The sequence below is a fragment of the Herpailurus yagouaroundi genome, unplaced genomic scaffold (genome assembly GCF_014898765.1).
Source record: "Herpailurus yagouaroundi ecotype Mexico unplaced genomic scaffold, PumYag 100, whole genome shotgun sequence".
Taxonomy (NCBI): domain Eukaryota; kingdom Metazoa; phylum Chordata; class Mammalia; order Carnivora; family Felidae; genus Herpailurus; species Herpailurus yagouaroundi.
In genome coordinates, this window is record NW_024412391.1 from 16,742,339 (window position 1) to 16,758,796 (window position 16,458).

At 47.9% G+C, this 16,458-nt stretch overlaps 1 protein-coding gene across 3 annotated transcripts in view; it reads right to left on the bottom strand.

Moving 5' to 3' along the window:
- Positions 1–8,113: 8,113 nt before the first annotated feature.
- Positions 8,114–16,458, bottom strand: part of NRF1 (nuclear respiratory factor 1) — a 146,506-nt gene continuing 138,161 nt past the window's right edge. For all 3 annotated transcript variants that reach the window (XM_040471989.1, XM_040471986.1, XM_040471985.1), the window contains one exon: positions 8,114–10,149. In XM_040471989.1, the coding sequence (XP_040327923.1) occupies positions 9,986–10,149 (164 nt within the window). In that variant the 3' untranslated portion in view covers positions 8,114–9,985. The remainder of the gene's footprint in view (positions 10,150–16,458) is intronic.

Below are 16,458 nucleotides of genomic sequence, written 5' to 3' on the forward strand. Positions count from 1 at the left end.
TGTCCCTCCCCCGCTCACCTCTGTCTCTTTCCCTCTCAAAAAAAAAAAAAAAAAAATTAAAAAATTAAAAAATAAAAGAGGTATTTTAAGAGTGCCTGGCTGGCTCAGTTGGAAGAACATACAACTCTTGATCTCGGGGTTGTGTGTTCAAGTCCCATATCGGCTGTAGAGATTACTAGGAAAAAAAAAAAAGTTTTAAAATTCAGCTTTTTTGGTTTTCACTGGGAGGATCATTCAGGAAATCTGGTCCACTTTATATTTGGAAACAGCTGACCAATCTCCAGGAAAAATCGGAACTGGAGATTTTGGCTGTGAAAAGGTTTGGGTGGGAATGTGAAGGCTGTTTTCAATTATTTGGAAGAAAGGGGACCTTCATAATTCTCTGTGACTGCAGAGGCAGTGAGTAGGTTTTACAGAGAGGCAGATTGCCTCCCAGAACTTCCTTACTGGTCCGTCGGGCTGTGACTTAGGATGGGCAAGCTCCCCGTCCCCGGAGATGTTCCAGCAAAGGCGTTGGGGTGCTGGGGTGGGTGGCCACCTCAGATGGGGGCTGGACCAGATGCTTTGTCGCTGTGTGAGACGTCGCTTTACGCTGAAGCTGCTTCCTTGCCCAAGTGCAGGTGGCTTACATCTCCCTCAGCTCCTGGGCTGTGACCTAGGCATTATTCAGCTCACGTGCGCACAGCTTTTGAAATGCACGTAAAGGCTGTTGCGAACAAACTGCAAATTAATTGAAGAACTTTGGATCCATAGGGGATGTGTCTTTTCTCAACCAGCGGATACTGGAAAGCCAAAAACTGTAGTGGCATGGCTGGTGGGCAGTGCGGTTTTGTTGGTGGATCTGTCCCATGCAAGGTTCTCAAAGCTCTGCCATTAAGTGTTGGCTGAAGCCTGACTTGAACCTTTCAGGCCTCCCCGCTGCACTGGCTCCACTGGGGTTTCTCAGGGTGAGATGTCCGGTGGAAGAAGAGGCAGCAGGTCTAGGGGATAGTGATGGAGGCGGCAATGAAGGCTCCCTTTTCCCGACCATGGCTCTTGCCTAGCCCATCAGTAGATACTTCTGGAGGGTCTCCTGTATGCGTCCTTCACCCCCAGCAGCACTGGAGGTCCCCAGCTTCTGGGAGCCAGTCTTCTGCCTCCTTAGCAATCCTGGGAAGGTGGCATGGGGGCCTGATGGGGCCAGGCACCTTTAGGACCAGGAGAGCAAGGACAACTTCCTGTGGAGGTTATGGGGGAGGGGAGATGCACAGAGGTGCCCCTCATGGGAAAGAGATCCAGCCCTTCACTGCCACTGGTAAACCCACCAGTTTTTTTTTTTTAAATCAAGAAACAGACTTTTAAAAACAGTTTATTTGGTTTTTAAAGTTTATTTTTAAAGAGAGAGAGAGGAGAGACAGAGCACGAGTGGGGAGAGGCAGAGAAAGAGGGAGACAGAATCCAAAGCCAGCTCCAGGCTCTGAGCTGTCAGCAAAGAGCCTGACGCAGGGCTCGAACTCATGAGCCGCAAGATCATGATCTGAGCTGAAGTCAGATGCTTAACCCACTAAGCCATCCGGTTTATTCTGAAAGAGAGAGATACAGTGGGGGAGGGGCAGAGAGAGAATCCCAAGCAGGCTCTGTGCTGTCAGCATAGAGCCTGATGCGGGTTCGATCTCACAAACCATGAAATCATGACCTGAGCCAAGATCAAGAGTTGGACACTCAATGGAGCCACTCAAGTGCCCTGAACCCACGTTTCAAGTGTCTTCTCTCTTTACAAAGGCAAAGGCATCTTGCCTTGGTGAGTTTGAACACAGTGTGGTTTTATTTTCCACATTCACTACCTTGACCATGTTCTGTTGACTCTTCTAGTTCCTTAATTACATATTGAGTGAATTCCGTAACTGTATAAACATGATTCATCATTAAATCCAGACTCCCTTGAAGCTTCAGTCTCAGACTCAAGTTCCACTCCACCTTCTTCCAAGCTCCGGGACCCACAGTGTTTGATTGGCAGTATGGTCTGCTTTGTAGTCAGCTACCTACCCTCTGTCCTCTTGCTCCAGATCCTCCAAGATTGGGGAGGTGGGGGTGGATGGGCAGGCAGGGAAGATGGAAAGGGAAGGCAGATATCATAATAGCAAAGCACTTTCCTCAAGGCCAATGACCTTAATGCTCCTCCCATTCCCTGCAGGTCTCCAAGGACTGGGAAGGGGCCATTTCAAATGGCTCATTGATTGATAACAGCTCCCCACACTTACCTCTTGCCTACCCTTTCCTTGGATAGTTAATGATCTCTGAGTAGACACTTAACTGCCACCTTAGTTTAGATCCTCCCAAAATACCTTCAAAATTGAGGTGTTTTGAAGCAATGCTCAAGGCTTTAAAAGCCTAAGGAAGTAAAGCTATCGTTTGGGGTGGAAAAATGTAGCAGATGTTGAATGTAAAATAACTTGTGAGCTCCCTCAAACTTTAAAAAAAGGATTTAGTGCTTTGTTTCTGTTGAGTAACTGATGATTTGTTCCTTTCTTCTGGTAACAGGACTTCTTTGTCAAGAGCAGAGCTAAAAGGAGACTTCATCAAATCACCAATGTTGGCTCCACCTTGGCAAATGCGTGGCCTCCTTTTATTTGGTCTTGATTTCTCATTCTCATTTCCTTATTTCATCGCATGTATCTTTTATATATAACCTTCAAGTTCTTTTTTGGGGTGTTAAAAATAACCTTTTGGGGGGTGATGATGAAAGTGTTCTAAAATTAGATTATGTGATGGTCCCACAACTTTGTAAACACACTAAAGATTGTTGAGCTGTTCAGCGCCCTCCCTCCCCCGCCCCCTCCAGCCCAGGAAGGCTCCACGCCTAAGGCGGGATTGAACTCAGGACCTTGAGATCAAGACCTGAGCTGAGAGATCAAGAGTCTGATGCCCAACCTTCTGAGCCACCCAGGTGCCCCAAGATGCTCACTTTAAAACGGATTACCTGACTGGCATGTAAATCATCTCAATAAAGTTATTTTTAACCACTGTGAGATTATTGGGATGGTGGGATTGTGCAGATGGGGCACAGTTACCCCAGTGACCTCCTAATTTACTGACTCCAGACATTCAAAGACCTAAGAGGGTTCTTTGGTAGAGGCAACGTGAGACAGCAGGGAAGCTATTAGGATCCCAGCTTCATTGTCCCCGGGTTGTCACAGGTTGCGTGGAAATGATGGCAATCAACACTAGGTGGACCAGCATTCCACCAGCTTCTCTATCTGTGAAGTAGACCGCCCTCAATCTCACCGGCCATTGCTGATTGGCCCAGAGGCAGACACGTGACCTCAGTTGTCCGTGGTCTCCTGATACCAAGGCTCAGAATTGGGCCAGGAGTTTGGATGAACTTTGACCTGGAAGACACAGATCTTTGGCTCCATTCGCAGCTCATCTTTACTCTGGCACCTCTGGGTTCTGCTGTTCACACCAGAAAGGTTTTGGTGCCCAGCGGGCACCAGGCTCTTTCTGGCGTCATCTCATTCAGTCTGGGCAGGTGGGCTGGGCTCTGCCAGAGGTGTTGGGACCAGCGAGCACAGGAGGAAACTGAGGCCAGGACTCACAGCCTGGACCATCTCAGCTCCGTGCAGCTTATCTGTACTCGACTGAGCTAATTCACTAGAAGCAAGGGACGTCACCTGGACCACTGCACCTTGTTGGTGATAGGGTCCCCTGAATTGTTCATGACCCACTGTTCGCACAGATGAGAAGCCTGAGGGCTAGGGTAAAGAATCCTATTATGTGATGTCTTTCTTTTCTCTTGTGAATTAAAACCATATTTTTTGCCTCTCCCACCAAAGTATCCCTTTATGGCTCTTTTCTGCAACAATTTTGGTAAATTCTGGCAAATTTCAGACTCAGATTAATTTGGCTTAAACATTGTTCTCTATGAAAATAGTTCTGGCAAGGGGAATATGTAGGCATAGATTATTTTCAGGTTTCATTTTTACCTTAAATTTTTTTTTAAGTAATCTCTACACCTAATGTGGGGCTTGAACTCACAACGCCAAGGTCAAGAGTTGCATGCCGTATTGACTGAGCCAGCCAGGCACCCCTAAATTCTAAGGTTTTAAGAATTTAGATGGCAAGGCCAGGGCAGGAGGAGCTCAGAGTTCAGTGTGGGTAGGATCCCGGCCGAGAGTCCGAAGTCTGGGTGCAATGCTACACTCACGTGGTCCTGAGTCTATGCCTCTAGGCTTTAATCTTCATAGCCTAAATGAGGGGTGGTGGCTAGTGTCCTTTCCAGCTTTAAAATTCTCTTCCATGCGAGGCCACTGAGGAGCCAAAGACTGTATGGGGCTTCGGCCCAACTGACCACTTCACAATCCAACTACTTTGCCAAGGTTTAGCTTGGCCTCCTTGCTCAGAGCTCCTTGGGTTTTAACATCAACTGATCTCTCTCTAGCGTTTGGGCCCTGGGACGTTTCACGAAGACAATGTAACTTCTCACACCCAAGAAGGTGTTCGGGCACCAGTGTCTTCACTACCCTTCATCCCTGGCAGGATCTCACAGGGCCAGATTCTTCTTGGGAATAGCGTCAACATTATTTTCACATCAAATTATTTAACAACGTTAACACTGGGTTTTCGCGTGTAATGAGAATGTGTGGGAATGAATGTTTTAGGTTCCTTGAATTCTCTGATTAAGGAGCCACTGGAAACTAAGGCCACTCGTCTGATGAGATGTCGAGAGTCTGCTGTGTTCAAGTTCCTGTGTGTGTTCGCCTGTGTGAGTGCACGTGGTGAAAAGGTCCAGGGGCTGGGAGGCTGCTCCTCCAGTGTGACAAGCCCTGGACAGCCACCATGGCACAGTCAGAAAGCAGGGACCTCTGAGGCTGCACGTGGGCTAAGTTCAGGACTCACCTGCAGGTTTCTTTAAAAATGAGAATCCAGATGTGCAGCTGGTTTTCCGACACCTGCCCCCTGAGTGGTTGGTACCAAGAGCGGAACTTCTAGAGACAGATTCCGGTTCACTAGTTCTGCAATTACCTTGTGAAGTTGCCATCTCAGTTCCCGCACCTATAAAATGAAATCTCACCTCCGTACAGGGTTGCGGAGAGGATTCGAAGTAAAGGTGGACAGCATTTTGCAGTGTCCTGCTCAGAGCAGCCTTTTAGTTACTGCTAGTTAGAACACTAGTTTCTTAAAGGGTAGATAAACTCAGAAGAAAATCTGAGTTCAGGCCCAATTAATTTAAGTTGCACCAACGACTGTTATTACAAGTGCCTTAGGGGTGCCTGGCTGGCTTAGTTGGTAGAGTGTGTGACTCTTGATCTCATCGTCACTCATCGTCATCAGTTCAACCCCACATTGGGCGTGGAGCCTACTTTAAGAAAAATCATACTTTAATTACAAATGCCTTAAGTTTGGGACGATAGTTTCTAGCCTTTTCTCCCAAATATTAAATAAGCGACTTTCAACTTAACCTCTGTACCTGCTTGCTCATCTGTAAAGTGGGGATAATAACAGTACTTTGTAAAGATTAAGGTAATCTATAGGTAAATCTCTAAGACAGAAGAAGGCACATTGTAAGGGCTGTGCGTTAACTGTTATTATTGCTACCATATAAATACTCTTAACTGCAGACAAGCCATAGTTCTCCTAAACAAGAGCTAGGAGAGCCTCTGGACAGGGCTGGTGACATGGGCTTGGGACACAGGCTTGTCCTTGCCTCCCAAGATGGCCCTGGGTAAGTCCTAGGTTCTCAGGGGGACCCTGGTTTCCCCCTCTGCAGATGGGTAATTTCCCTGTTCTGTAGAAATACACTCCCAAGACACCAGTAGTTGATAAATATTTGCTAATACCCCAGCAATTTTCAGAAGGGAGAAACTCAAATTCAGAATGAGTTGGGGACTTAACTCAGGGGCCCAGCAGCACTGGCAGTGGGATAGCAGGTGGGGAGAACCTACTCTGCCTAGCTATTTCAGAGTCTTGTCCTTAAGTCCTACCTGCCCCTCTGTGCTCCCTCCACCATCCCCAGTGGATCTTCTTCAAGAGTTGCCAAGCAGGAGCAAACAGCAGAGGCTAGGTGGGAGTGCACTGAGGGGTGTCCTTGACTCTGGCATCTGAGGGTGAGCTGTGCTGAGGCCACAGGCTGGCTTGGGCTGATGACCTGACCCACAGCCCATCGAGGCAGGGATGAGAGAGGAAATGTGGGCTCTCTTTCCAATAATTAAGCTTCAGTTTTGGTGTGGACACCCCAAGGCCGGGTACCACCCCGGTGCCACACCCACATAATGGGGGCATTATGGAGGAGGGACGGGGACTGGCTGCAGGTAGGGAGGAAGGGGAGTGCAGGAGTAGGCCCTTTTCCACATGCGAAGCAGCTGAAGATGAGCCTGGCTTGGGTCTGAGTGAGGTCCAGGGTGCACTGGCAGCCTGAGCTTAGAGTGAGAGCCCCTTCTCTTCCCTGCCCTTCTGGTTCTCAGCTCACTCATCTGAGTTCAGAAAACTCCAGTGGTCACCAGCATCGCCAGTATCTTCTCAGATGTAGGATGTACAGCCAAGAATTCCTAGCCCAGTCTTAGTTTCTGTGAGCACCAGAGCTTTGCTACCTGGATGATAAGCTACTTTAGGCAGAGGACCCTCAAGGAGATAAGAAGAGACAAGGGAACTTGTTCTGCTACAACACTCCATCCAGATGCCACCTTATCACCTGGGCTGCAGCAATCCGTTCATACAAGATGTCTCCTCTCATCGTGTTTCCCATGGGCACCTGCCAAGGCTGTATTCATCTGGCACATGGCAGGGTTTCACCAAGTTAAACAAAACCGACACATGGGCCAGATCTGGTCTACGGGTGTTTGTTTGTTTTTTTTTCCCTTGCAGAATACGTGAAGGATTTTTGATTTGTTGAAATCAGGAGATTCGTACACCAATCTGGATTCCCCATCGTCTCTGGAAAATTATGAAGATGGGGCCTCTAGGGCCCATATTCCTTCCACTTGGTGGCAATCTCTGGGCACTCAGGAGAGGCTGCTCCCTTTGGACAGATGCTCTCCACTCTGCGGCACCTCCCCTCCCCAGCAGCTCCCACTTCACCTACCTGGTCCCTGCAGCCGCCGCTGGTGGTAACTCAGGCAGCAATGAAAGCAAAGGTCTCCATCAGCTCCAAAGACAGTTTTCAACATATGCTTGTGGAAAAGGCAGCACCCGGGTCTTGCCAGGCAAACAGAACACACTGTGCAGTAAGGCACCTCCAGAGAGATGCCGGCCCCATTAGGAGGTACTCTAGATAACCCGCTGTTCCTGGGTGGTCAATGGCAATGACGTTTGGTCGATTTGGCTGCAGTCAATCCTCTCTGTTCACCCTCTAGAGCAAGCAGCCAACAGTGTGTCGTTTGTTCAGGAAGAGGGAGAGGTGGCGCTGGTTTTACTGAGCCGCTGTCAGTCATCAAGGAAAACATCTTGTCTTCTCCATTCATCCATTTAAATCATTATCACGAAACTGACCTAAACATCCAGCAACCGGGAAGGGGGTGATGGCAACAGCGAGGAGGGCATCATTCTAGGCTGAGGCACAGAGTGGCCACAAACACAGAGGTTCAAAACCAATGGCCTAAAGCTGGGGCTGTGGGAGGAGGCACGGCTGGAAAGATGGCGGTCGCCACGTGAGCCGTGACAGAACCCAAGGAGCGAGGACTTAAGGGAACAATTAATGGCTTGAGGCCTCTGCTTCAAGAAGGATAATCCACTGCAATACTGAACAACACTCACGTGGAGGGAACCCTGATGGACAGGCACCATCATGCATCCTGATTTTTAATGTGGAATGCAATTAACCCTTAAAGAACTCCAGAGTAGAGTTTTCAAACTATCTTTAGGGTTTTTCAAACTAGATCCCAAACCCCCTCCCTGCCCTGCACCCCCAGGACAGCAGTTTATAAAACGAACTCAGTGAAGCTGCTCTGGAGGCGGGCGCCGGCCAGGAGGCCCTGGCCCTGTCCTAGCACTCTCCTTGCAGGCCTCCACAACGCCACAGAGCACCAGTCAAGGACCACCGAGCTTGAGTTACAAGCACCTTTTACAAAGCAGAACAGGCCACCCCAAAAGAGTTCTAAGAGGCCAAGTGCTCCTATAGAGATGAACATTCCACTTCCTGTTGCCACATTTTAAACTATTTATTGAATGAGGCAGTAATAGACAGAATGGGAAACAACACAGAATCCATGCTCTGCTACTTGGGTTTTGCTTTTCTTCTTCTTGGCAATTTCTCAAACTATTAGGAGGTTATTTCACCACAATGGAACACGGACTTTAAAGCCCCTGAACAGCTTCACAATGACGATAAAAAATAATAATTAAAAAAATAACAAGTTGTAGAACTAGGACTGTTTATATGTAAATTTCCCTTCCCTCCCCCTATTACGTACAGAAAAAAACATACAAAGAACATTAGATAATTTTATATAAAACAAGCAAATACAAGAATCTGAAACTTTTCTCAAAGGCTGAGCAAGACGTGAAGAATCTTTTAATGTCGCATTAAAAAAAAAACACATTTAAATACACGATCACACATGGGGGGCCCGGGAGGAGGGAGGAAGAGTTGTCCCTGTACTCAAGGAGCAGAGATTTGGCCTGTCGAGAAGTCAGGTGAATTTAGCCACTGGAGACTCAGGGCTTGCAGCTGAGAAATCACAGAATTTAACAGTTACAGAGAACACCCAGACCAGTCGGCACCTGTGAGGAGGAAGCTGTGGGGCCTGACCCACCAGGAGGAGCCTGGGAAAACTGCAGGGTCCCTTCTGAATCAGGGCCTGAGCCGGGGTGCAGGAAACATCCTAGGTCCCTTTCTCTTCTGAGGTCCCGCAGTAGGAAGAGCCAGGTGGCCCTGTCAGTTCCAGTCTCCTCTGTGAAGCTACAGAAACGTACTGGAAGGGAAAAAATTGCTCCCATTGGTGTGCCCTGGTCTTTGAAGATTTTTCTCTCCCTCCTTCCTTTCCCCTTCCAACCCCTCCCCTCCCCCTCCCACTCTCTCCCCTCCAAGCACACACCCCCAGGCACACCTGACGCGCGCACGCGCTCCAAAAAACCCTTAATACTTCTGTTACCTTCAGTTCATATACATGACCAATTCAGGAGACTGACCTTAAAACCAGAGCAATATTTTAATAGTCATGAGATCAAGACGACTTCCTGGGAAGGGGAGGAGATGGGAGGCTGAGGAAAACCCTCTCGTCCCGGCCTGGAGCTTTAAGGACATTCACCTGCCTGTGGCAAGGTCAGCACCTGGGCCAGCCCGAGGAGCATCTCAGCTGCCAGACCACGAGGCCCTTGGACCTTGCAAACACAATTTCTGGACCCCACCCCATTCTGGAACCTCCTTCTTCAGGTGAGTCCAGCAGGGAGAGTTCTGGGTGGCCACTGGGAGGCAGCTTTGGTGAAGGGCATGGTCACCTCCGCCTGAGTTTGTCAGTAGCTCAACGCATGACCCTGGTATGAACAAAAACCGGGTGACTGTGTCTGGCCACGTACCCTACACCCACTAAACTGGGTGAATTATATTTTTCCACAGCTCACCTTGATTTCATATAGATAATTCCATGCGGGTTTCATATATATATATATATATATATATATATATATATCTACATACATACATATATATATACTTTATATATATGTAAATGTGTATATCCATATGTACACATATACATATATTCACACTCACACATACACACACATAAGTATACACACATGTTTCTGCAGAAAGAGGTCCTGCCACAATTTGGCTTTTTCGGGACAGTGAAACTGACAACACAGTATCTCATTCCACCAATCCCAGAAAATCAAGAGTGGTGCTTTAAAAAATGCAATTCCAAAACCCACTGCCTTTCTTCCTTTTTAAAAAAAAGGTTAACAAAACTTTTCTTCCAAAGTCGAGAGACTTAATTCCATTTGATTGCACCTCTGCAAACGTGTAAAAAATTTTGAAGTAGACTAGAAAACGACGCCATGGTATGGCCGCATGTCACTGTTCCAGCGTCACCACCTCCACAGCCTGGCCGTCCATGGTAACTGTGCTGTCCGATATCCTGGTGGTCACAGGGGCCATGGCCACCTGCACCGGCCCATTGCCCTGGGCGAGGCTGGTTACCACAGTCTGGTACATGCTCACAGGGATCTGGACCAGTCCTGGGGAGACAAAGGGGAGACTGTTGGTGGGGATCGGGCTCAGCTTCCCAGATGCCGGCTGGACAGGGTAGCCAACCCCAGCCCTTCAGGGCACCGCTGTCCAGCCTCTTGTAGTCGCACACCGACTGCACAGGCATAAATACATCCCTCTTCTTACCCATTTTAATTCTTTAAAATAGACTATCAGGAAAGGGAAGTTTGAAAAAAATTGTGGAAACATGCCCCAGGGCAGGGTCTCCCCAATTTGCCAGGAGATGACCCTGCCTGCCTCCACCGTTAGGAAGCCAGGCCGGTCAGGTGTGAACCCTCCTCCCCAGCCCATCCCTGCTGACTACCTCCTTCCTCTAGGAGAGGCTGCCATTAATTTCCTTTGATGTTCTGTTACTGACTTCTTAAATCGTCTGCCATGCTCGAGTTTCTCTCAGCTTAAAAACATGTCTCCCTCGATCCTATCCTGTTTTCTGGCCACCGCCCCCTCCCTTCAGTGTTCACTTATTTGAAAAAAAAATGCTTAGGGCATGGTTTTCTTGATTTTAGAGCCACAGACCACTACAATTTTAAAATACAATTTTGGGGCAATTTGAAAAGACCCAACTGTCTTCTAATATCACTATCATTTCACAGTAGAAAGGAAGGTTTAACTACAAAGAAAGGAAGAAGCACGTGATCTCAGAAAAACGGCAGTCCTTCATAAGAAAAGTTGATCTTTTTTTTTTTAATGTTTATTTATTATTGAGAGACAGAAAGACACAGAGTGTGAGCAGGGGAAGGGTAGAGAGAGGAGGAGACACAGAATCCGAAACAGGCTCCAGGCTCTGAGCTGTCAGCACAGAGCCCGATGCGGGGCTCAAACCCATGGACCGCGAGATCACGACCCGAGCCAAAGTCAGACGCTTAACCGACTGAGCCACCCAGGTGCCCCGAAAAGTTGATCGTTTTATAGGACATATCTTTTTTAAAAAAAGGATCTTCAGTTAAATGAGGCAGAATTAACGTACATATCAAGCTCCTCTTCCTCTTAAAACTAAATAATTAAGGGGAGGGGAAAGGATATAAATGAAGGATGTCAACACGTTTTCTGAAGATGAAAAGCACACGTAAAGTGGTTCTGACTTATCAGAGACGCGGAAGCAAGTCCCGTGTTCACGGAGGGCGCGGGACATGTAGCTCTCACTACTGTACTGAGAGACGAGGCCGAAAACGGGAATTGGCTAAAAGTGTGTATTCAGCTTGACTGGATCAGTAGCTCCCACCAATTCCAACACCCAGACACCCAGACCTTTGTTGACAGGACATCTGAAGTTCCACCACTGTTGAGAAAGGGACCTGGAGAGGCCCGGGAAAAGACCACAGTGCTATCTGTCATGATATCTGTCGGTGGGGCAGCGGGGGGGGGGGGGGGAAGACACCGAAAACACTCACCCCCATCCCCGGGCCTATAGACCACCTAGCTCTGCCCTGCTTTCCCCGAGGCGCTAGCTCATCGGGAACAGAGCTGCAGACAATGCCCAATGCTGGGGGCAGAGGAAAACAAAAGCCCCCAAACTCTAGTATCTTCAGAGAGAGAAGAGTTTTGTAGCATAAAGATGGGATGCTTTTCTTAAAAAGGTGTATGAAAAAAAATTTAGGATGAAAAATCTAACAGATGAAATACATTCTAAAGAAAGCAGAAGATGAAGAAATCAAGGACGTTTTTCACAAAGTAGAAAAGGTTAAAAGATGGGAAGGAGGAGAGAAAAATAGGAGGCCAAAGGAGTCCAACCTCTGATGAAACAGGATGCCAGAGGGTAAAAAAACCAGAAGGTGGGAAATTATCAGATACACTGTAAATAAATTTCTAGAACTGAAAACCATGCATTTCAGATAGAAAGGGCCCACGAGATGCCCAGCAGAAAAGATGACAAAAGATCGAGACTCTAAGGAACATCTTTGCAAAATTTCAGAACATGAGGGATAAAGCAAGGACCCTGAAGAATTCCAGAACGGAAAAAAAAGTCCTACACAAGGAGCCAGGGGTCAGAATATTATGGGACTTGTCAAAAGCAAACCTGGAAGCTAGATGAAGCAAATGCCTTCAAGTGTCTGGGAGAAAATGCCTTCCGGGAGAACTGGGTTGCCCGCCCATGAAATGACACCCCTTTTGACAGGGTGTGTGGGCAGGAGAAAGACATCTTCAGACGTGTGGGGGGGTCTGGAAGCTGGTCACCCCTCCATGGTTTCTCGGGAGGTTCTGAAGGAGGTGCTGCACAGCAGTGAGAGAGAAAAACAGAGAATCACTGAGAAGAGCTCTGGGGAAGGATGAGGGACCCAGGACCAGAGCTGTGCGGCATGCCTGGGAGGACAGACAGGCAGGACTGGCACCACCACATGGGGCCGAGGACTCAGAGGGGTCTTCCAGAAGGGGGTAGAACTGATGATTACTGCCTAAAAATCAGAAGGAATAAAGCAAGTGGTAACCGTGATAATATACTTGTCTTAGCAGTGAACAATTTCGATGTAGTTAAGGTAATATAAACATACAAACTGGGTTACCAGGAAATTGCAATCATGTCTCAACTCAAGGACTAATGAGATGACTATTATTTAGAGCAGTAAAGACACCAGAAAGAGCATGAAAGGTTGCCTCCCTTTTATTGACATTTAAAACCATATCACTTTTTTGAAAATAAAAATTTTAAAAAGGGATGTTTTATCAGAATATTTTCTAATGCCAAAAAAAACACAAAAAACCCAAATAAAATGTTATTTTAACAATGTTCTGTGTTCTAGAGGAAAATCTTGCCAGTTTAGACATCCGTATTTGATGATACAACATGAAATGGGCTTGATGTTTTGCTTGGTGACAGTCATTTTAGGAAATCTGGGCTCAGGCTGCTGTGCGTTAACAGGAATGGAGCTCCCACAGAAGAGGCCAGCCTACACTTGCACGCTAGGCTGAAAGAAGAGCAGGCTGAGGGCCAGGCACTGACCCCAGAACGCTGTGGGGCTCACTTTCCCTCATCTAGACTTCGCATACAGCTCTTAAATGTGTCTAACCAGCCATCTGCAACAATGTGGATGGACCCAGAATGTATTGTGCTAAGAGAAAAAAAGTCAATCAGGGAAAGACAGACACCGTATGATTTCACCCACATGTGGAATTTAAGAAACACACCAGATGAATAAATGGGAAGAGGGGGGAAAGAGAAGAGGGGTTAACAAACCGCAAGAGACTTTTACTGACAGAGAACAAACTATGGGTTGATGGAGGGAGGTGGGCAGGGGGATGGGCTAGATGGGTGATGGGTACTAAGGAGGGCACTTGTTGTGATGGGCACTGGGTGTTACATTTAATGATGAATCACTAAACTCTACTGCTGAAACCCATATTGTCCTGTAGACTAGCTAAATAAACATTAAAAAAACACAAAAAACTGTCTCTACCCAGTCCTCTTTCAGTTCCCCCTCCCTGCCACCTGAGACAGCTTCCCATCCCACATCAATCCTCTATCTCAAACTCTTCAAACTCCACGTTCAAAAGGTTCCCAAAGCCTATTAAAAAAATGCTCCTGTTGGACATGGCATTCAAGACATCTCATGCTCTGCCCTGGCCTAGCTCTGCAGGCTCACGCTCTCCAACACAGGTACTCCGTGCTCGGGCGCTACCCCGGCCACTCTCATTTGCTGCCCAGCGGCACGCTCCTTCCTCTAAGTCTTTGCTCAAGTTGTTCACCACTGGGAACTCCCTCACTCCCCACACCTTCCCCTTTAAAAACCAGCTCAGTGGTGCCTCCTCTCGGAAGCTGGCCCCATCCCAGCCCCAGTCGATACTTGAGAGTGGCCTCCTCTGGACTCTCAGCAAGCACCAGGACACTAGTGCGTATTCTGGCATGGCCCGGTCAGTGCGCGTGGATAGACCTTGCTGTTTGACAGAGGGCTACTTCAAGGCCAGGGGTGGCTCTGGTTCATGTTCTGTTTCCCACGGTGTGAGGTACCAGATGTGTCAGAAGGGCAATAGGCCAAGGGAGCCTATTACTGGCCTCAGCCATGTGCAGCTGGGCCCTCTGCTTCTAGACTCCAGGCCCGGCCTGAGTATGTGTGAAGACCATACGGCCCCTTCCATCGCTCCAGTGTATTCACGATCGTCATCGCCTTCGTCCTCTCTTCTGGTCACAACGGGCAAAACTAATGAAGTGACCCCAAATGCGCGCTGGCCAAGCCAGGACACCTGTGTCATCCTGCAAAGAAGCCACATGCTGGCAAACAGCAACTGAAACTAGAAGCAAAGATCAGTCTTATTTCTCTACTCTTGCTTCTGAGCTTGAGTCAGTTCCAAAAGCTGCAAACTTGGGGAACAAGCCGCACACTTCATAAACGCAGGGGTCACTTTGAGCAAGGAGACCTCCTCACCGCGAACAATCATGCCGGGATCAGAAGGCGGGCAGTGGGGATTTCAAGAATTGTCCGAGTTAAATCTCTGATTTATGATAAGTTTTTGTTTCCTAGGATGTGGATCCATGTCCAACACTGTCGTTAAAAGTTTTAGTATTGTGGGAGATTGGCTCCAGAATAAAACGGAAAAAGGTGTGAACGCAAAAATATGTATTCGCTGCCACTGTTCTAGCTAGAACAATCTTTTGAACGTAAATGGATCTTGTTGCCTTCTTTCACAATTCTTCACTGGCCCAAGGGACATGAGGTCCAAATCTCTTTGCAGGATTTAAACCCTTCACGTCAGCTCCTGTTGTTCCATTCAGGCCGAGTGACCACGTATCCAGCCCTCCTCTCCCCCCGCCGTACACTCCCATCAGGTGAACCACTTGACTGGGCCTCCACAACCTGCACACAAGCATGCCTTGTGCCTGCAGTGATGGCCCTGGACTTGTTCCTTGAATGGGCTCCTATTCTTCCTTCCATGGCAGCCGGTCTCTCCTCCCTGGCCTTAGCCTCTCTCCTGAGGTCCTGTGCACTCTGTACAGGCCTCCGTGGAGGCAGCACTCGCATTCACAGGCACTGTGTGCATGTCTTCAAGAAGACGGTCAACTCTGTAAGGGACTCAGAGTCCTCAGCAATCAGCAGGGGCTCAATGAATGTTTTCTGCACTCACAGAGAAACTTGCCTTCGAAGCTCGCACAGGTGTCCCTCCCGGAGACAGGGTGACTGGAGTGGCCCCGTCCTAGGGTGATTAGGCGGTTTTGGAGCCAGGAGCTCCCAGTCAACAGAACAGTAATGTAAACACGACTGCATTCAGGACTCATCCAAAGAGGGGCTCATTTATAAAGATTTTGTCTTCTGTATCTCACCTCACAATCGGGAGGAATAACTCTGGCCTCTGCAACTGGGTGATGGAATGCCCCCCTCCACAAGGCTGTCTCGAGAGTGAATGACTGGGAACAGCAACCACATACCCGAAAAGCTTTTCAGAGCTTTTCAGAATTTCACATGCAGGGTCATTCCATAACCCCAAATGCCTCAAAATCCCAATTCCATTATTTTCTACATGCGGTTCCACCTTAAATCAGTGCATTACCATCCTACTGTGGGGATTTTAGAATTTCAGAATCTCTCTCTCACACACACAGCCATTTTGGCATGGGATTAGATTAAACCGTCTCAGCAGCTCTGACCCTTTCTGTCCACGGAAGGGGAAGGGGGAGGGGACTGGCGGCTTGCAGGCCAGCATGAGCTAAGTCGGCCTCCTGCCCTTGGAGGAGAGATGATTAAATGCGGAGGCACAGTAATCAGGCTGGGATTGTCCCTGCATCTGCTCAGCCTGGCCCTGATTAGCCCTAATCTAGAAGGTGTATGTTAATCTCAGTTTATATTCTGGGTCATTTCGTTTGATTAAGCAACAGGAAGCCCTTCACATTCTGCTTTCAGAGTTTGAAGTTCTCCGTCTTGTTTGTCTGAGAGACCCTGTACAATCCTAGCAGTAAGCCTCTGGGCATCTGTTTGGCACTTTTCAAAGCCCTCTTACATCCAGTGTGGATCATCTGATCTCTGCTAAGACCCTAGAGACGCGGGCAGGGCAGGTGTGCCTCCCTCTGGCAAGAGGACAGGCAAGTTCCTTTGGCAGAAACACAAACTTATCCTAAGGGCACATACTGAAGATTTAGGGCCCCAGTCTCGAGTACCCCAATATTTCAAAGCCATAAGAAACCTTAGCATTCATGTGGATTAGTAAACCCCTTTCTTTTTCTTTAAACTCAAAAGGAAGCAGATACAAAGTTTATTAAAAAAAAAGAGAGAGAGAAAGAAAGAAAGAAAAGAAGAAAAAAGGAAACACAGAACAGAGTGATTTTCTCCCAAGATGACGGAGTTTGGCAAAGC